The sequence below is a fragment of the Cricetulus griseus genome, chromosome 9 (assembly GCF_003668045.3).
Source record: "Cricetulus griseus strain 17A/GY chromosome 9, alternate assembly CriGri-PICRH-1.0, whole genome shotgun sequence".
NCBI classification, from domain to species: Eukaryota; Metazoa; Chordata; class Mammalia; order Rodentia; family Cricetidae; genus Cricetulus; species Cricetulus griseus.
The window spans coordinates 27,052,628-27,074,007 of NC_048602.1; the positions used below are offsets into that span (position 1 = coordinate 27,052,628).

General features: G+C 53.8%; 1 protein-coding gene across 2 annotated transcripts; it reads right to left on the minus strand.

Annotated features, from left to right (window-relative positions):
* Window positions 1-731: 731 nt before the first annotated feature.
* Window positions 732-19,207, minus strand: Plaur (plasminogen activator, urokinase receptor). 2 transcript variants are annotated; one of them, XM_027431151.2, is made up of 7 exons: window positions 19,052-19,207; window positions 15,624-15,734; window positions 13,074-13,217; window positions 4,967-5,122; window positions 4,171-4,305; window positions 1,974-2,120; window positions 732-1,217 (listed from the first exon to the last, which is right to left on the minus strand). In XM_027431151.2, the coding sequence occupies exons 1-7, from the start codon at window positions 19,110-19,112 to the stop codon at window positions 988-990; spliced, it is 984 nt and encodes a 327-aa protein (XP_027286952.1). In that variant the 5' UTR covers window positions 19,113-19,207; the 3' UTR covers window positions 732-987. The 2 variants fall into 2 exon arrangements, with proteins under 2 accessions (XP_027286952.1, XP_027286953.1); XM_027431152.2 differs by lacking the exon at window positions 19,052-19,207 and adding an exon at window positions 16,966-17,078.
* Window positions 19,208-21,380: the final 2,173 nt, after the last annotated feature.

Below are 21,380 nucleotides of genomic sequence, written 5' to 3' on the forward strand. Positions count from 1 at the left end.
GAGCATCATGGGAAATACAGTCTTGGTTCAATTATTGTTATGTTTTCTTGGAAGGCATTAGCAATAATGTCTGGGGGCTGGGACAGGGCTCTGTTGGTACAGCATTTGGCCCCAGAAATATGAGAGCTTGAGTTCGGATCCCCGGGGACCCATGTAGAAAATCCAGACAAAATACCGATGCAACTTCAGAGCTTGTGAGACAGGAGGATTCCTGGAGCTAGACGTCTGGCAACCAGTATAGTCGAGCTGATAGGCTCAGTGTTCAGTGAGAGACCCTGTCTCAAAAACAGTGAGGTGAGGAGCTGGAGAGATGGCTCAGCAGTTAAGAGCAGTGACTCTTGGAGGACCCAGGTTCAAATTCCCTGGCGGCTTACAACTCTCTGTAGTTCTGGTTCCAAGGGATCTGACACCCTCAGACATACATGCAGGCAAAGCACCAACGCATATAAAATAAAAATAAATGAATCATTAAAACAACAACAACAACAAAAACCCAGTGAGGTGAAAAGCTGGGTGTGGTGGCACACACCTTTAATCCCAGCACTCGGGAGGCAGGGGCAGGTGGATCTCTGTGAGTTCGAGGCCAGCCCGGTCTACAGAGTGAGTTCCAGGACAGCCAGGGCTACACAGAGAAACCCTGTCTTGAAAAAGAAAAAAAAATCAAAGAAAAAACGCGCCCCCCCCTTTTCATCTTCCCAAAGCTAAATATGACAGAAGAGGTGAGACTCAGCTTTGTTCACTGGTATAAAAAAAGTCTTTTATTTATTTATATGTGTATATATATATATATATATATAAAATAAATTAGAGGAATAACAATACAACAGCAATAATATTAACTCAACCAAGAGCCCTGCCTGCTGCCCGCAGCCCTTTGTCCCACGTCTCTTCTGGTTCTTGGAAAAACTGGGGCTCAAAGACAGCACAGTGGCACACACGGGGGAGAACAAAAGTCCCTGGGTCCAGCCAGGGCTTGGGGCTCAGGACTCAGGTCCAGAGGAGGAGGCCCCATAGCCTGACGGTCAGGAGCAGGGAGACGATGAGGCCTAGACGAGCAGGGTCTGTCCTGGGGGCGCCGCTTCTGGGTCCATTACAGCCGCTGCCATCACAGCACGAGATGTTGGGGTGGCTCAGGAGGAAGGCATCTGCCACATGGGAGCCTTGGCACCAGGAAGTCGTCGAGCAGCCTCTCACGGTGTGACTCCGGTTTGCCAGCACTGGGGGAAGAGCAGAGGCAGTGAGCCGGCAATTCTCAGTGACGAGCTCGAGCTCCCGGTGGTGGACACAGCAGCCACCTCTATGCCCCAGCTGGAGCAGCGCTCCCCAAGGTGTGTGTCCAGGGAGCCCCGGCAGTGCCTCACGCTCAGGCCAGGGTCGTTTTCCTGGGAACGCTAAGATGTCATCTGGCCCTTCCGAGCTTCTGCGAGCACAGAGATACCTTTTCCAGAGAAACCCCAGGACGTGTGATATTTGCAACAGGCTGAACACGAAAGCAGACACGAGGACCAGATGTCCGCTATTAAAGCCAGACGGGAAGAGGGTTGCCACACCGTAAACGGTGACGGTCCCCTCTCTGCGCTTTTTCATTACGGAAAACACGGGCTATTGTTTTCCCTTTTCTGTCATCAAAGCTATTATTTGTGAGAGCGGCTGTAGCCACGCACGCCTTTGATCCCAGCACTCGGGAGGCAGAGGCAGGTGGATCTCTGTGAGTTCGAGGCCAGCCTGGTCTGCGTGGAGCTCCAGGACAGCCAGGGCTACAATAGTGAGACCCTGTCTCAAAAATTATTTACGTTAAGGCGTAACCAAGTGGGTCATTGTTGGCTTGACAGGGCCAAACCCTCTGATTGCAATTTGACCTTCCACCTTTCCATAGGAGGGTCCACCTGGGTTAGGTCCCGCCCATCTGCCAATCAGTCTGGGCAGCGCACTGTGCCCCAGGGGGTCCCCCTCCAGCTCCAGCAGGGCCTCACCATCCAAGCCGGTGGCCTCCAGGCACTGATCCATCGGTCCCCGGCAGTCAATGAGGGAAGTCTCTTTGGAGGAACACCCGTGGGTGCTGTTGCCCTCGCAGCTGTAACACTGGACGCCATTCGGTGGTAAGTCCCGAAGATTTAGAACTTGAAGATGAAAAAGACAGGGATGTAAGATGAGCATCGGGACCATGCACGCAGCCGTTCCATCGTCTGCCCACGCTCAGCCCGAAGTGCTAGCGCGCCACCTGGTGGTCGCGTGTGGGAACTACACTTTCTTTTGGGGGTGGGTGGGTCTTGTTCTCTAGGGCTGCGCCCCACCCATCGGGCTAGGCCTGATGGGGGACCTTAACTATTTTTTTAGATTTATTTATTTATTATGCATACAACATTCTACTTCCATGTCTATCTGCACACCAGAAGAGGGCACCAGATCTCATAACGGATGGCTGTGAGCCACCATGTGGGTGCTGGGAATTGAACTCAGGACCTCTGGAAGAGCAGCCAGTGCTCTTAACCTCTGAGCCGCCTCTCCAGCCCCTTAACTATGTTTTACGAAACGAGCCCCACCCTCTCAGAAGTTACCATACAGAGCAACGTTGTTCACTGCGGCAGCCACTGGCCACCTATGTTTCTTAAGGTTTAAATCAATTCGCGTTAATTAATTTAAACCTAGGGCTGTTGAGGTGACTCAAGGCCAACTCTGATGCCCTGAGTTCAATCCCCAGGACCCACATGGTGGAAGGAGAGAGAGAACTGACCCCTGAAAGTCGTCCTCTGACCTCCACACATGGACCATGGTGTGCTCAGCTGTGTGCATGAACATACATACACCCACAAAATAAATGCAAATTTAAAAACCAAATGATATGTGTGTGCACCACGTACATGCAGAGCCCAGAAAACAGCACCGGATCCCTTGGCATTAGAGGTGGCTGTGAGCCGCCCAACCATGGGTGCTGGAACTGAGCGCAGGTCCCTAACCACTCTTGGTGCTGGGCCATCTCTCCAGCCCCAATGCAGACAGAAGATGTCTCTGACTTTGGGAACTCCTGTTGGGCAGAAACAGGATGTCTACAGTCCTAAGATTAAAGACACTGCCCATCACACCTGGCTTTTCTCTTCATTTTCTGAGTCAGGGTCTCATGTACCGGGCTATCCTTGAAATTCACCCTGTGGGGGGTGACTTCAAACTTCCGAACCTTCTGCCTCTACCTCTCTGGAGTGCTGAGACTGTTTCGGGTTCAAATAAAATAATATTGAGTAGTGTTTAGGACTGAGATGGCTCAGAGGGTAAAAGGGGCTTGTTGCTAACCCTGAGGACCTATCTGACACGAGCCGGGACCCGGCTTCCCCAGGAATCAAAAGCAGGGTTTTGCATAATGTTAACACCCTTTTGTTTTGTTTTTGTTTTTTTGAGACAGGGTTTCTCTGTGTAGCTTTGGAGGCTGTCCTGGAACTCACTCTGTAGACCAGGATCTCGAACTCACAGAGATCCTCTTGCCTCTGCCTCCTGAGTGCTGGGATTAAAGGCGAGTGCCACCAACACTCGGCTAACACCTTTTTTTATTTTATTTTTGTTAGATTTTATTTATTTATTTTTTATGCATGCAACATTCTGCTTCCATGTCTATCTGCACACCAGAAGAGGGCGCCAGGTCTCATTACGGATGGTTGTGAGCCACCGTGTGGTTGCTGGGAATTGAACTCAGGACCTCTGGAAGAGCAGCCGGTGCGCTTAACCTCTGAGCCATCTCTCCAGCCCCCACCTTTTTTTTTTTAAATAAAGGATTTATTTATTGTAGTTTGTGTGTGCGCGTGCTTGGCCTGCGCGTGCATCCCAGTACCATATGCATGCAGTGCCCACGGAGTCCAGAAGAGGGCGAGAGATTCCCCTGGAACTTTTCTACAGATGTGGGCAGCCACCGGGGTGCTGGGACTTAAACCAGGGTCATCTGCAAGTGCAGCCCGCGCCCTTTGGCCTTAACTTCATGCTTGCTGACTGTGTCGGGACACCACAGTGGCCGGGGCAGCCTGGCTCTACCTTCTCTGGACTCACAGGGCTTTGTCACCAGACAGTTCTGACCCGGGATGGGCGGGGCCGGAGTTGAGTGGGCTCCTTGTGCTGACTTAGGAAAGAGAGAAGAACGGTGGCTCCAGGGAGAGCCAACAGCATCCAGCCCACCCTGCCCCTCACCTGGGCCGCCATTGCAGTGGGTGGAGTTGCAGCATCTCAGGAAGTGGAAGGTGTGGTTGCCATGGAAACCGGCTATGCCCGGGCACCCGGGAAGACTGCCACAGCCTCTGGTGTAGTTCTCATCCTTCAGGCTCCCTGCAAGGGGCAGAGGTCAGGCCCTGGTAAGAAGCTGGTTGCGTGGGTTTTGCCCCCTTGGGCACTCCTGTTTTTATTAGAGGCCTCTCGTTACTTAGGGTAACCTCATCCCTAGGCAAAAGATTACATTTTCCATTCTCCCCTTGCTGTATGATGAAGGAGGCCCATATGATAAATAAAACTTCATGTGTCTGTGGATTTTCCATAAGGAATCCTTACAAAAAGAAGGAACACACACACACACACACACACACACACTATATATATATATATATATATATATATATATATATATATATACTTTGAAAGGAGAGAGACGGGGCCTTTCTTTCTTTCTTTCTTTCTTTCTTTCTTTCTTTCCTCTTTTCTTCTATCTGGAATGTGGACACCAGGTCTGGAGCTCTGACAGCCATACTGTGCCATGAGGCAGTCACCAGAATGAAAGCAGTATCTGAGACGTGACGAGGTAACTGGATTCCTTGTCACTCTCAAGCTGACCCAGCGACCCTGGACTTGCACTCACTGTGTGTGTGTGTGTGTGTGTGTGTGTGTGTGTGTGTGTGTGTGAAGTAAGTTGCCTCTTGCTTACAGTCCTGTTATCTGCAGCCTTCTGTTAGGTACAGCCTACAAGAGGACCTCCCTGCAGCGGGTGAGAACTTACTTTCCGTGCTCCGTAGGGTGACCACCTCAACACACTGTTCTCCGGGATAGCGGCATTGCAGGCTCTGCTCCCGGCCCCTCTCACAGCTCTGATCCAAGGAGCTGCAGGACATGCACTCCAGGTAACGGCCCTGGGGAAAGGCAACCCCTCGGGCTCCTAGGAAGAAAGGTAAGGCGTGCATGGGAGGCCCAGCTCCTGCAGAGATCGCCCCTCCGGACTGCAGCCAGCCAATCATCAAGCCTGCTTATCCCAAATCTTGCTAGAACTTACCCTGTCTTTTTCAGCCCTGGGTACCCCTCAGTATCAGCCTCTGCCCTGGCCACCACCATCCTCCACCCAAGGTCTCTCACACGGCCCTAGAAGGAAGCCTTTAAGTGCATCCGACCCAGTTCTCCTCCGCTCAACCCCTCCCAGAGCTCCCCATTGTTCTTAGAGTAAAACCCAGGCTCCTGATGAGGACGTTCAAGGCCCACTGAAGACTGGGCCACCTCCCTGGACTCAACTCCGAGCACCGGCCCCTCCCATTCTCTCTTCCGAACTGGCTTCCCAGTCTCAGAACACAGACCCTCACTGGCCTCCAGACCTTCCTAGATTGTTGTCTTTGTCTACAACACGGTTCCTTTGCTCCTTGTCTTTCCTAACTCCTCCTCCTCCATCATTTTTTTATTACCTCCTCTAAGCAGGGGCTCGACCACTGAGCCACGCCCCCAGCCCCTCACTGGGGGATCCTAGGCAGGGGCTCTACCACTGAGCCACGCCCCCAGCCCCTCACTGGGGGATTCTAGGTAGGGGATCTATCACTGAGCCACGCCCCCAGCCCCTCACTGGGGGATTCTAGGTAGGGGATCTATCACTAAGCCACGCCCCCAGCCCCTCACTGGGGGATTCTAGGCAGGGGCTCCACCACTGAGCCACGCCCCCAGCCCCTCACTGGGGGATGCAGGGTCTCACAATATAGCCAGAATCCTTTATCTCCAGCTATTTCATCAAATAGCACACTCTTATCTTTGCCTTTACTGCTTGGATGGTCTACCTTACAGTCCCAATTACCACCCACGGATGGATGACCCGGAAGGTCAAAGCCTCATTTGATTGATCCATGATAGCTTTGTTATTTTGCCCAAAGCTTCTTCTAGCCTAGGCCAATTGGACCGGTTGCTTTTCCCTGGAAACACCATGCCACCCTTTGCCCAGGCTTTGGCTCACACCATCCTCCAGCCTGGCACAGCCTCTGCTTCCTGACCCAGGAGACTGGAGCTGTGTCTGAGCCGAGGCAGCCCACTGGCAGGCTCAAGGCAATTAGGTGAATCATTCCATCCAGAGCCAAATCATCTATCTTGTTCAAGGAAAAATGCCTAAAAGGCCCACAGCCCGCTCCTTCCCACAGCACCCATGAAAACCAAAAACAGATCTTCCTCCAGGCACTGTGGTGTGTTCCTGTAATCCCTAGACTTTGGTGGCTGAGGCTGGAAGTTTGAGGCTAACCTAGGGTACATAGTGAGACTGGGTCTCAGAAAAAACAATCCAAACGGGAATTTCCAGCACAGCTACACTGGCTGCCCCCAAAATCCGGGGGCAGGGGAATTCCTTTTTGAGCACTTCTTCCCAGGATGCTCTTCTGAACATGGTCATGTGACCTTCAGGAATCCTCTTAGTTCCCCCCCTTTTTTAATTTCCTCATTGCTCATTCAGAAATCTTTCTATAGTCTCACAAATTATCTAAACTGTCATAGTGATGCCAGTGGAGAGAACCACGCGTGAGACTGGGGTAGGAGGATTCCCTAATGAGGAGCTAAATCAAGAGGCTGGGGCGTGGCTCAGTGGTAGAGCCCCTGCCTAGGAACCCCCAGTGAGGGGCTGGGGGCGTGGCTCAGTGGTAGAGCCCCTGCCTAGAATCCCCCAGTGAGGGGCTGGGGGCGTGGCTCAGTGGTAGAGCCCCTGCCTAGAATCCCCCAGTGAGGGGCTGGGGGTGTGGCTCAGTGGTGGAGCCCCTGTCTAGGATCCTCCAGTGAGGGGCTGGGGGCGTGGCTCAGTGGTAGAGCCCCTGTCTAGAATCCCCCAGTGAGGGGCTGGGGGCATGGCTCAGTGGTAGAGCCCCTGCCTAGGATCCCCCAATGAGAGGGGCCGGGGGTGTGGCTCAGTGGTAGAGCCCCTGCCTAGAATCCCCCAGTGAGGGGCTGGGGGCGTGGCTCAGTGGTAGAGCCCCTGCCTAGAATCCCCCAGTGAGGGGCTGGGGGCGTGGCTCAGCAGTACAGAACCAGCATCCCAAGACCGTCCCTTGCATTTTTAGTACTAAAAACAAATGTCTGGCATGCAGACTTGTGTACTCAGTTGCCTCTTGGTTCTCCTGGCATCACACGCCTGAGACTCTACCTGCCTCTGCCATGGTTTATATATAGTTTGTCTCCCTGAGGGTCATGGGTGGAAAGCTTAGTCTTCAGATCGAGCGGCAGAGGGAGAGGGAAAGGGCCTTTAAGGCAGGGAGCTAGAGGGAATCTGCCTGGTCATTTACGGCTTCAGGAAGGGATCGATTAACAAATTAACTTAGGAAGGGACTCTTGAGTTGACTCCCAGGAGAGAAAGCTGGTTTTAATTTTTTCCCTTCATTTTATTTTATGTGCATGGGTGTTTTGCTTGCACTCACGGGTCTATGCATCAAGTACATGCCACACCAGCCGAGTCCAAAGAAGAGCGGTAGAGGCCCTGCCAGAACTGGAGTTACAGACCTACGAGTTGCCTGATGTAGGTGCTGGGAGCTGAACCTGGGTCCTCTCGAAGAGCAGCCAGTGTCTTAACCACTGAGCCATCCCAGACAGTGGTTTCCCGTGTCTTGAATTCTCTCTCAGTATACAGCTGAGAGAGGGTTCGGTCTGTGTGTGTGTGTGTGTGTGTGTCTGTGTGTGTGTCTGTGTATGTGTGTGTGTATGTGTGTGTGTGTATGTATGTGTGTGTATGTGTGTGTGTCTGTGTGTGTGTCTCTGTGTGTGTGTGTATGTGTGTGTCTCTCTCTGTCTGTGTCTGTGTCTGTGTGTGTCTCTCTCTCTGTCTCTGTGTCTGTGTGTGTGTGTCTGTGTATGTGTGTGTGTCTGTGTGTGTGCGCGCGTGTGTGTATGTGTGTGTGTGTCTCTCTCTGTCTCTATGTCTCTGTGTATGTGTGTATGTGTGTATGTATGTCTGTGTGTGTGTGTGTGTGTATGTGTGTGTGTATGTGTGTGTATATGTGTCTATGTGTGTGTGTCTGTGTGTGTGTGTATGTGTGTGTGTCTGTGTGTGTGTGTATGTGTGTGTCTGTGTATGTGTGTGTGTCTGTGTGTGTGCGCGCGTGTGTGTATGTGTGTGTATGTCTCTCTCTGTCTCTATGTCTCTGTGTATGTGTGTATGTGTGTATGTATGTCTGTGTGTGTGTGTGTATGTGTCTGTGTGTGTGTGTCTCTCTCTGTCTCTGTGTCTCTGTGTGTGTATGTGTGTGTGTGTGTATGTATGTATGTGTGTATGTGTGTGTGTGTATGTCTGTGTGTGTGTGTGTGTCTCTGTGTGTGTGTGTGTGTGTGTGTGTGTGTGTGTGTGTGTGTGTGTTGGGGAAAGAACTCCGGCCAGAGCCAGCAGCACGCTGTGTGGATTTCCCATCTCTCAAACTGCGAGTTACATAAACCTTTTTTCTTTTTTCTTCCTGTTTTAATTTATTTGGGTTGTTCGTATTTTATTGTTTTTCGAGAGCAGGTCTTAACTCTGCAGCCTGGAACCTGCTAAGTAGACCAGGCTGGCCTGGAATTTATGGAAATCCTTCTACTGCATCCTCCCACGCGCTGGGATTACAGGTGTGTGCCACCATGCCCGGCTGTAGTTCTGTTTTCTTTTCTTTTTTTTTTTTTACCGCTCAGACGGTGCTTGTTGGACAAACATGAAGACCCGAATTTGATCCCCAGAACTAATTACAGTTGCACAAGCCTGTAATCCCAGCGTTGGGGGGATGGGGTCGGGAGGGTGCCTCGGGCTTGCTGGCTGCCAGCCTGTCTTCAAGCCTACCGAGGCGCTCTCTGAAGAGAATGGAGGACTGACAGGAGGACACTCACTGTCTTCCTCTGGTCTCTTTGTGCTCGCACACACGCGGGCATATATGCTCACACACGAGTGGATATATGCGCACACGTACACACACACAGAGACACTCGTGTGCAGACACATGCACACAAGCACACACACACACACGTGATCACACATACACACATAAACACACGTATATGCTCACACATGTGCCCACACACGCACACACACATGTGATCACACATACACACATAAGTACTCGTATATGCTCACACATGTGCCCACATACGCACACACACACGTGATCACACATACACACATAAACACACGTATATGCTCACACATGTGCCCACACATGCACACACACACGTGATCACACATACACACATAAGCACACGTATATGCTCACACATGTGCCACACACACACACACACACACACACACGCACGCATGCCTACTCACGTACACACACAAGAGCACACACACGTACAAATGCTCACACGTACACACGCACACACACATGACCACACATGTGCACACACGCATACGCACACACACACATGTTCACACACACGTGCACGCAGGCACATAAGCATGTACATCACACACACACAGACACTCGTGTGCAGACACATGCACACAAGCACACACACACGTGATCACACATACACACATAAGCACACGTATATGCTCACACATGTGCCTCCCCCCACACACACGCACGCATACTCACCTACACACACACAAGAGCACACACACAAGAGCACACACACGTACAAATGCTCACACGTACACACGCACAGTGACCACACATGTGCACACACGCATAGGCACACCCACACACATGCTCACACACATGTGCACGCAGGCACATAAACATGTACATCACACACACACACACACAAAGCTCTATTTTTTTTTTTCTTCTGTCCCTTTACATCTATCAATGTCTGTCCTAGAACTCGCCGTCTTCCCAACTGCTTTCCTCACAGGCTTGCACAACCATGCTCAGCTCCCAAAGGCCTGGTCTGTTCCAGCGCTGCCTTCGCCCACCTAGCCGGGGCCTCAGGGGCTCTGAAATGGCAACCTGCACCTCTGCGGCTCGAGTCCCAGGGAAGCTCAAGTCAGTGCTGCTGGGGCGTCGACGTCACCTCTGCATGCACGCTTGCAAAAAACTGGAGGGGACATTGTCTCCAAATCAGGGAACCCTGCCGCCCCAGCCCCAGCCTGCAGCCACAGGGCTCCGAGTCGGTGAGCTGGAACCTGACTCCGGGAATGAGCCATGCCACCTGTGAAACTCTCTGTGTCTGGCTTCTCTCTTCCAAGAATCACAGGGCCTCTCGAGTTCCTGCCTCTGCTTCTTAGTGCTCTTCCGGGACTGCTGTCCTTTGTCCAGCTTTACAGCTGTCGCCCGCAGAAGCATTACACTGACATAAGGGACTCCAGCGCACTGGAAAAGACGCTTCTATGCCCGGGTCATGCATCACTGAGGTCTCCTTTTCCACTTGCTGAAGCTCTGTCCCCGCCAGCGGAACCCCAGTCTAGCTACCCTTCTCGTGGACAACGTCACCCCTCATACTCTAGCTGGCCTCGACTCTGTCTCCCTTGCTAAGGGCAGAATCGTTTGTCAAAACTAGAAGTGGGAGGGGATTAAAAACAAAAAACAGATAAAAAGGGTCTGGGGGGGCTGGAGAGATGGCTCAGAGGTTAAGAGCGCCGACTGCTCTTCCAGAGGTCCTGAGTTCAATTCCCAGCAACCACACGGTGACTCACAGCCATCTGTAATGAGATCTGGCGCCCTCTTCTGGTGTGCAGATAGACATGGAAGCAGAATGTTGTGTACATAATAAATAAATAAAATCTTTAAAAAAAAAAAACAGATAAAAAGGGTCTAGGGACTTGGGGTAGTTGGTAGAGTGCTTACCTAGCATGTGCAAAGCTCTGTGTATTATCTCCAGCACCAAATAAAGCCTGTGTGATTGGTGCCCGCCTGGGATTCCAGCACTCACTCAGGAGGTGGAAGCAGGAAGACCAGGCATTCAAGGCCGCCCATGGCCACATGGCAAGTTCAGTGCCGGAAAGGGTCATCCAAGAATCAAAAAGAGCAAACCGAGGCAGCACACACCTTGAATCTCAGCACTGGAGGCAGAGGCAGGAGGATCTGTCTCTGTGAGCTTGAGGCCAGCCTGGTCTACATAGTGAGTTCCAAAGAGCCAGGGCTCCATGATGGAGAGACCGCGTCTCAAAAAACAAAAACAAACCAATAAACAAGCAAACAAAACCCAGAGTCATCAGATGGCTCAGCAGGTAAGGGTGCTTGTAGCCAAACCTGAAGACCTGAGTTCAAGACCCAGGACCCACACAGTAGCATGAGAGGATCAACTCCCACAAGTTGTCTTTTGACCTTTACATGTAACATGGCAAGCGTGTGCACACACCAAACACACACACACACACACACACACACACACAGAGAGAGAGAGAGAGAGAGAGAGAGAGAGAGAGAGAGAGAGAGAAACCCCAAGTACAAGACTCAGCCTCAGCCTTGTACCAGAAGATGGTTTGTAGGTAGGATGGAGGAAGAGACAACCCAGGCACCCAGGGACGAAGACCCTTATTAATCAATTTCCATACAGGGCCAGACTCTGCAGGAAGAACTGCAAGGGGCTCTGATCCACATCCTCCTGGCCTTCTCTGTGTGCATTTGGACCACTGACCACAGCCTAAAGCCATCAATCAAGAGGCTTATGGAAGCGTCTCCTTCCTCTCACACTCTCCCCACACTTTCCACGTCAAGGATCATGCTTTTTTTTTTTTTTTTTTTTTTTTTTTTTTTTTTTTTTGGTTTTTCGAGACAGGGTTTCTCTGTGTAGCTTTGGAACCTATCCTGGCACTCACTCTGGAGACCAAACTGGCCTCGAACTCACAGAGATCCGCCTGCCTCTGCCTCCCGAGTGCTGGGGTTAAAGGCGTGCACCACCAATGCCCGGCAAGGATCATCATTTTTATTTTATATTTTTTAAGGTTGCCCAAAGAGATCACACATGCTAGGCAGGGGCTCTACCACTCAGCCACACCCCCAGCCCCTCACTGGGGATTCTAGGTAGAGGCTCTACCACTGAGCCACGCCCCCAGCCCCTCACTGGGGATCCTAGGCAGGGGCTCCACCACTGAGCCACGCCCTCAGCCCCTCACTGGGGGGATTCTAGACAGGGACTCCAACACTGAGCCATGCCCCCAGCCCCTCACTGGGGGATTCTAGGCAGGGGCTCTACCACTGATCCACACCCCCAGCCCCGCACGGGGGATTCTAGGCAGGGGCTCTACCACTGATCCACACCCCCAGCCCCTCACTGGGGGATTCTAGGCAGGGGCTCCAACACTGAGCTACACCCCAGACCTACATTTTTAGATTAAAAAAATTAAATGTATTACTATGATGATGATGATGATGATGAGTGTGTAGGTCGGTGGGCTACTTTGTAGAGAGTCAGTGCCCTCCTTCCAGCATTACATGGATTCAGGGATTAAACTAAGGTCACAAGGCCCGAGCAACAAGCACCTTTACCCAAGGAGCTATCTCTCTGGTCCTTTCCAGTTTTTAGTTTGAGACAGAGCCTAAGTCGTCCCAACTGACCTTCACCTTATAATCTTCCTGCATCAGCCTTCCGAGCAGCTAGGGTAACAGATAAGCTCCACCAAGCCTGGTTGGTAGATCTTATACAGGACAGCCAGGCTTGATATCCCCACAGCCTAGGGATGCTGTGATAATCTCAAGAGGGCTAGCTGTGGCAGCTCAAAGCTGTAATCCCAGTCCTCGGGAAGCCTGGACTGCGTAGTGCCATTTTGTCTCAACCAAACAAGACAAGTGGGTGTGGGGATATTTCGAGACAGGGAGGGAGATGACCTGGGAGACCCTGCTAGGAAAAATGACATTGGGGCAGGGCTGGAGATGGATGAGCCAGGTACTGGAGTAAGGAACGGATTGGTGCTGGGGTGATGGATGTAGGCCAGGGGGTAGAATCAGGGCTTCGGCATGCGGTGGCAAGGACACCCGACTCACCAGGCCTCGGCCTGTTGCAGACGTCTGTGGCACACACGACCTCGGCCAGGCTGATGATCTTTGAGTTCACGCGATAGCTCATGGTCCTGTTGGTTTTCTCATAATGGGCGCAGTCTCTCATCTCCAACTCCAGTTCGTTATCATCTGTGAGGGAAGCAGCTTCAGTCCCCAGTCCCGACCAGCCCACGACACTCAAGGTCTCAGGGTCACCCAGTCCCAGCACCACGCCTTGTGGGCCTTTCTTCTTGCTAGGGCCAACTCTGTTATCTCCCCCATAGACATCATTTAGATTTTCTGGATCCATCTACAATTCCTACGGTGAATGAAACCAGCAGGGAAGTATCTCAATAGGAAGAAAAAAAACTAACTTTTTGGAGACAGGGTCTCGCTATGTAGCTCAGACTGGTTTGGGGCCCCATCCTCCTATTCAGCCTCCCCAGTACTAGGGTTACAGGTGTGTACCAAAGTGCCCAGCTTTTTAGTAGCAGGTGTCTTAACCGGCTCAGCTCTCTCTAGCCTTGTCTCAGACAGGATTTTTTGTTTGGTTTTGTTTTGTTTTTTGGCTTTTCAAGACAGGGTTTCTTTGTGTAGCCCTGGCTGACCTGGAACTCACTCTGTAGACCAGACTGGCCTCGAACTCAGAGATCCTCCTGCCTCTGCCTCCCGAGTGCTGGGAGTAAAGGTGTGCGTCTCTACGGCCCTCTAACTCAGATAGTTACATTAAAGTCAGTGCACCCCTATGATCCCAACCCTTAGGAGGCATGTTCAAGGTCATCCTTGGCTACATTGCAAGCTTCAGGCTAGCCTGGGCTACATGAGATCCTGTCTTAGGGAAAAAAATTCAAGATGGAGAGATGGCTCAGTGGTTAAGAGCACTGATTGCTCTTCTAGAGGACCCGGGTTCAATTCCCAGCACCCACATGGTAGCTCACAACTGTCTGTGACTTCAGTTGTAGGGGACCTGACACACATGCACAGGCACAGCACCAATGCACATCAAATTTAAAAAATAATAAATTATTTTTCTGGGCGTTGGTGGCACACGCCTTTAATCCCAGCACTCGGGAGGCAGAGGCAGGCAGATCTCTGTGAGTTCGAGGCCAGCCTGGTCTCAAAAACAATACTGAGAAACCCTGTCTCGAAAAACAAACAAAAAAAAAAAAAGAAAGAAAGAAAGAAAAAAAATTTCAAGACCGAACAACAACTAAACCAAATCAAACAACCCCCCCCCAAACACACACAAATGCCACCAACCCCAAAATGATGCAAAAATATTTGGCATTGCCATACATAGCAGTGCCAATTTATTCCCTCTCCAGGGTCTCCCCAACATTTCAAAAAATAATTTATTTTTGTTTTATGTGTATCAGTGTTTTGCCTGCATTTATGTCTGTGTAAAGTTGTCAAATGTTGGAGTTACACACAGTTGAGAGCTGCCACATGGGTGCTGGAATTGAACCCAGGTCCTCTGGAAGAGCAGCCAGCGCTCTGAACTGCTGAGCCATCTCTCCAGCCTCCCAACTTTTTTTTTTTTAAGGTTTTCAAGATGGGATTTCTCTGGGTATCTCTGACTGTCCTGGAACTCAATTTGTAAGCCAGGCTGACAATGAACTCACAGAGATCTGCCTTCCTCTGCCTCCCCAGTGCTGGGATTAAAGGCGTTGGGCTTCTCACTAACATTTCTTAAAAACCTTTTTAGATTTATTTTATTATTTTGTGTATATGAGTGCTTTCCCTGCATGTATGCCTGCTGCCCGAGGAGGTGATAAGCTGCCATGTGGGTGCTGAGAATTGAACCTGGGTCCTTTACCTAGACCAAGGGTTTGTGTGTCTGTGGGTGACTATGCGCACAGAACTCCTTCCTGGAGTTTAAGTGACAGGTGTTTTTGTGCCACCCCATGTGGATACCAGAACTTGGGGCCACTGGAAGAGTAGCTGATCTTACTTTTTTCTTTTTTCTTTTCTTTCTTTTTTTTTTTTTTTTTTTTTTTTCCCAAGACAGGATTTCTCTGTGTAGCCCCGGTTGTCCTGGCACTCACTCTGTAGACCAGGCTGACCTCAAAAGCACAAAGCTCCACCTGCCACTGCCTCCAGAGTGCTGGGATTAAAGGCGTGCGCGCCGCCGCCGCCGCCGCCGCCGCCGCGCCACCACCACCACCACCACCACCACCACCACCACCACCAAGCACAGCAGCTGGTCTTAAGCACTGGGCTGTTTCGACAACCTCATTAGATGTTTATTTATTTACTTTTATTATTTATTTATTTAGTTTTGGTTTTTCGAGACAGGGTTTCTCTGTGGAGCTTTGGAGGTTATCCTGGCACTCCCTCTGGAGACCAGGCTGGTCTCGAACTCACAGAGATCCGCCTGCCTCTGCCTCCCGAGTGCTGGGATTAAAGGCGTGCAATGCCACCAACGCCCGGCACTCATTAGATGTGTAAATGTCTGTATTTCCTTGCTATCTGGAGAGAGGAGGTTTCCTGACCTATGGTTTCCTATCACGTTGTTGTTGTTGTTGTTGTTGGGGGCGGTGGGGTTGTCGACCTTACCTTCCCATTCATGAAGCACAGTGGTCCTGCAAAGATCCTGGCCCAGGGCACACTCCTTCACCAGGCAGTTCTGGCTGTCCTCACACTGCATGCACCGCAGGCCCGGGGAGGCTGGGAGGAGAGGAGAGGGGGTCAACAGGCTCAGAGCCAGGACCTGCTCACACCCCACCATGCTGCCAAACGGGTCTCTAAGCCTGGTCCCCTCAGATTCGTGCATCAAGTCCTGGCTGCCCTTGGTGTTCTCTTTCCTCTCTCTCTCCCTCCCTCCCTCTTTTCCTCCCTCTCTGTCTCTCTCTCCCCCTCTCTCTGTGTCTCTGTCTCTCTCTGTCTCTCTCTCTCCTTCCTCTCCCTCTCCCCTCCTCTCTCTCTGTGTGTCTCTCTCTGTCTCTGTCTCTCTCCCTCTCCCTCTGTCTTTCTGTCTTTCTCTGTGTGTCTCTCTCCTCCCTCTCTCCTCCTCCCCCTCTCTCTCTCTGTCTCTTTCTCTGTGTCTCTCCTCCGTCTCCCTCTCTCCTCCTCTTCTCTCTCTGTCTCTCTCCCTCTCCCTCTGTCTCTCTGTCTCTCTTTCTCTCTCTGTGTGTCTCTCTCTCTCCTCTCTCTCTCTCTGTGTCTCTCTCTCTCCTCCTGTCTCTGTCTCTCTCTGTCTGTCTCTCTCTCTCTCTGTCTCTCTCTGTGTCTCTCTCTGTCTCTCTCTCTCTCTTTCTCTCTGTGTGTGTCTCTCTCCTCCTCTCTGTCTCTCTCCTCCGTCTCCCTCTCTCCTCCTCCTCCTCTCTCTCTCTGTCTCTCTCTCTCTGTCTCTGTCTCTCTCTCTCTCCTCCTCTCTCTCTGTCTCTCTGTCTCTCTCTCGTCCACACAGCCATCCTCCTGCCTCAGCACCCCGTGTGTATCCCCTGCCGTTCCTCCTCGGTCATTTCTGTCCCACGGATCTCTTACCCACTCCGGCCCCGGGTTCCACCCCCTGCCCTAGGTTCTCCTCAGCGCTCTCTGCAGGGCCTGAGCTTTACCCCGGAGCTCTAAGCCTCAAGCGGGCTGACCTCCAAAAGCATTCTCTCTCCCGCCCCTGGGTTCCAGCCACGCCCTTCGCTAGCCCCGCCCACAACTCCTGCCGGTCATCCTCTTGCTCCGCCCAATACTCTAGCCCCGCCCCTGACTCCTCCCCCGAACTCTCTCCATTTTCGGAGCGGTCTCACTACGCCTGTCTAGTCCGGAACTCTGTGCAAACCCGGCTGGCCTCGAGCGCAGAGCTCCACCTGCCTCGGGTTAAGGGTTTGGGGTTTGTTTGTTTTGTTTTTTCCCCACCACGATCTGCTCTGTTCCTGGCAGACTAGCCCTGTCGGGACTTCACCTGGAGATCACAGACGGTGACCCTCAGCCTTGCCAGCGCTGCGACCCTTTAATACGGTTCCTCACGGGGTGGTGCCCCCCAACCCGCAACCCCCAGCCCCCCAACCCCAGCCCCAACCCCAACCCAGCCCCAACCCCAACCCGCCAACCCCAATCCCCAACCCCCCCCAACCGGCCAACCCGCAACCCCCAACCCGCCAACCCCAACCCCAACCCGCAACCCCCAACCCGCAAACCCCCAGCCCCAACCGCAACCCCCAGCCCCCAACCCGCAACCCCCAGCCCCAACCCGCAACCCCCAGCCCCAACCCCAACCCCCAGCCCCAACCCCCAACCCCCAACCCCCAACCCCAACCCCCAACCCGAAAGTCATTTCCGTCGCTGCTTCATAACGGTAATTTTGCTACTGCTACGGATCGTAGCTGTCTGCGGTTTCCCATGGCCTTTGAGGGTCCAACGACCCCGAGGGCGCCACCCAGAGGTCAGAAGCGCGGTCATAGCCCCACCACAGCCCCCCTAAGTGTTAGCCCCTCCCCTGGCCCCGCCCCAGCCTCGCAGCCCCGCTCCTCCCCAGGCTCGCAGCCCCGCTCCTCCCCAGGCTCGCAGCCCCGCTCCTCCCCAGGCTCGCAGCCCCGCTCCTCCCCAGGTTCGCAGCTCCTCCCCTGGCCCCGCCCCAGCCTCGCAGCCGCTCCTCCCCGCTCCTCCCCGCTCCTCCCCAGGCTCGCAGCCACTCCTCCCCAGGCTAGCAGCCCCACTCCTCCCCAGGCTCACAGCCACTCCTCCCCAGGCTTAGCAGCCCCGCTCCTCCCCAGGCTCGCAGCCGCTCCTCCCCGCTCCTCCCCAAGCCACTCCTCCCCAGGCAGCCAGCCCCGCTCCTCCCCAGGTCGCAGCCCCGCTCCTCCCCAGGATCGCAGCCCCGCTCCTCCCCAGGATCGCAGCAGCCTCGCAGCCCCCGCTCCTCCCCAGGATCGCAGCCCCGCTCCTCGCCAGCCCCGCTCCTCCCCAGGCTCGCAGCCGCTCCTCCCCAGTCTCGCAGCCCCGCTCCTCCCCAGGATCGCAGCCCCGCTCCTCCCCAGGATCGCAGCCCCGCTCCTCCCCAGGCTCGCAGCCGCTCCTCCCCAGGCTCGCAGCCCCGCTCCTCCCCAGGCTAGCAGCCCCGCTCCTCCCCAGGATCACAGCCCCGCTCCTCCCCAGGCTAGCAGTCCCGCTCCTCCCCAGGCTCGCAGCCCCGCTCCTCCCCAGGCTCGCAGCCCCGCTCCTCCCCAGGCATCCTCCGTCTACTCGGGACCACAGCTCCAGCCGGTCCTGCCCTGGATCCACCCCAGTATCCAAGGCGCGTTCCGGGAACAGAGAGGCTAAGCTGCCGTCCAGTGCGGAGCCCAGGGGGTCGCCCCACTCCAGGCTCCTCCCGGGGCTCCGTTCCGCAGTGAGAAAGTCTGCGCCCCCCAGGTCCCGCCTGCCACTCAGAGCACTCGGACACTCCCGCCTGTCCTCTGCGCCTCTAGAGGCCTGCGCTTTGCGTCCCCACCGTGCTCCCTGGGCACCCCATTACTCATCCCCGGCCCCCCGCGGACCGGAGGGTCATTCACCACGCCAAACCCTGACTCACTCCCCTCTGCGTTTCCTCTGCGCTCTCAACACCGCCCCCTCCCCCCCGTTTCCCGGAGGAAGCAGGTGAAGAAATAGCAAAGGCCAAACGTACTTCGAGGGGACACAGGCCGTGGGATCCCTCTCCCCTTCCTACCCCTACCCCTACCCCAAAGCGGGATCCCACCGGATCGAGAACGGCTCGCCGCCGTGGTGTGTGTGTGTGTGTCACATGCCCAAGTTACTCAACCAGCTAGCTGTGCACTTTGGCAGCGGCTACTTAACGTCTCTGTGTCCCCGCGGTTTTGGGCCCTGCAGGGGAGCCTGGGACGGCGCCAGGGATCGGCTTGCTAAATGAATGCCCGCGGGCGTCTGGGAGCGCCACGTGGGGCTGCAGAACACACCCCGAGAGTAGTCGGGGGGGGGTGGGAGGGGAAGGGTGGGGTGCTGGGCTCCTCTCTCCCCCTAACTCACCCCGGCTGTCACCACCCAGCCCTTACCTGGGGCCCAGGCGAGCAGCAGCAGCAGCGGCGGCGACAGCAGCATCCTCCGCAGGCCCATGGCCGGGTCTCCCTTCACCTCTGCTCTAGTCTGAGCGCCGGGAAGGAGACAGTTTTGTGGCCCCAGGGCTCCGCCCACCGTTTGCTTAACAGTGAGTCAGCCGGGGTTGTGTGGGAGCCTCCCCTTCCTCCTCCCTAGCCCACGAAGCTGCTACCCCTTCCCAGGAGGTCTGACTCTGAGTTCACAACCCTGTCGCCTCACTCACTCACTGGGTTCAAGTCCCAGGTCTCCTGGGGCAGTTGAATGTGGCTAAGTGGCGGGCAAGAGTAGGGGGTTTGCAAACAGGAGTTTGCTTACAAGGGAGTGTGAGCTTGTGGTGCACTCTGGACGGGAGGGGACCGAGTGGCAGCCATCCTAGAGACAGTCCTTTTCAGGCAGGGGTCTGCAGGCCCGGCACTCGGGAGGCAGAGGCAGGAGGATCCCTTGAGTTGGAGGCCAGCCTGGTCTGCAGAGCGAGTGCCAGGACAGAGACAAACCCTGTCTCAAAACAAAACTACTTCTACTATTTCTAATCAACCCGAATATATTTATATTCTCTCTGTGTCGCCCTGGCTGTCCTGGAACTCACTCTGCAGACCAGGCTGGCTTTGAACCCACAGAGATCCTCCTGCCTCTGCCTCCCAAGTGCTGGGATTAAAGGCGTGCGCCTCCATCACGCTTGGATTTTCAGGGTTTATATTTTCTTTTTATTTTTTTAAAGATTTTATTTATTTATTATGTATACAACATTCTGCTTCCATGTCTATCTGCACACCAGAAGAGGGCACCAGATCTCATAACGGATGGCTGTGAGCCAGCGTGTGGTTGCTGGGAATTGAACTCAGGACCTCTGGAAGAGCAGTCCGTGCTCTTAACCTCTGAGCCATCTCTCCAGGCCCAGAGTTTATATTTTTAATTTTTGTTTTATTTGAGTTTCGCCAGACAGGGTCTTCTTGCTATGCAGCCCAGGCTAGCCTGGAACTCAAGAGCCTCCTGCCTCAATTTCCTCAGTGCTGGGATCACAGGCATGTTACCTCACCGTGCCCAGGCAGAGCAATTTGTGCACGGGACTCATGGAGAAGAGAACTCTGAGTCGACAAGATGGAGGGCTCACTAAGTTCCTCAGCTCCCTACAGAGGACCTACTCTGTGCCCCCGGACACTATTCCAGGGGCAGCGGTCACAACAGGAAACGAAGCCAGGGTCCCACCCTCACCACCATTCAGACAGAGGACGCGTTTGTTATCTAATCTTTCCCATCGGACGGAGATAAGGAAGAAAAATTGTTGGGAGGAACAGGGGCACAAGCGAGAGAAAAGGAGAGAAAAGCTTGTCCGTGAGGGGGTCTCACTGAAGCCGTGAAAGAGTCTAGTGATGCCTGGGGAAACAGAGACAAGGTGAGAGACAGAGGGAAGAGTCAGTCAGTGCAAAGCCCTGAGGGTACCGAATCACAAGCAGGGCGGTGTGGCTGGTGGGTGGGAACCAGGGAGAGCAGAGAGCAATGAGTACGTTAGCGATGTCACGGTGTCAGTCTCCTGAATCACTGAGGCCTGAGCTAAGAAGGACGGAGCCCAAAGCATCCTACAACACAGGCAAGCACTCTACCGCTGAGCCACACCCCAGCCTCTCACTGGGGGATCCAAGGCAGGGGCTCTACCGCTGAGCCACACCCCAGCCCCTCACTGGGGGATTCTAGGCAGGGGCTCTACCACTGAGCCACACCCCCAGCCTCTCACTGGGGGATTCTAGGCAGGGGCTCTACCACTGAGCCACACCCCCAGCCCCTCACGGGGGGGATTCTAGACAGGGGCTCTACCACTGAGCCACGCACCCAGCCCCTCACTGGGGGATTCTAGGCAGGATCTCTACTGCTGAGCCATGCCCCTACCTCTTGATTTAGTAATTTTAAGATACAACAAAAGGAGAAAGAAAGAAAGAAAGAAAGAAAGAAAGAAAGAAAGAAAGAAAGAGAAAGAGGGAGGGAGGGACGGAGGGAGGGACGGAGGGAGGGACGGAGGGAGGGGGAGGGGGAGGGAGGGAGGGAAAAGAAATCCCAAATAAAAGCTTTTTCCTAAGAGGCCATAAGTATGGTACTGTCAAGTGTGGGAGCATGGTATTTGGGGTTAGTGTGAACCTGTGTTTTTCTCAGCCACGGTCACTCAGATTAGTCTCTCTCATTCCCTTTGAGGGGAGAGCTGTGTTTTCACACCAGGCTGCGGGGACCCCAAATTCCTCTTTCTGCGAGACTGCGAGACGAGGAAGCTGGGGCAGAGCTGGGGAGTCTGACGTC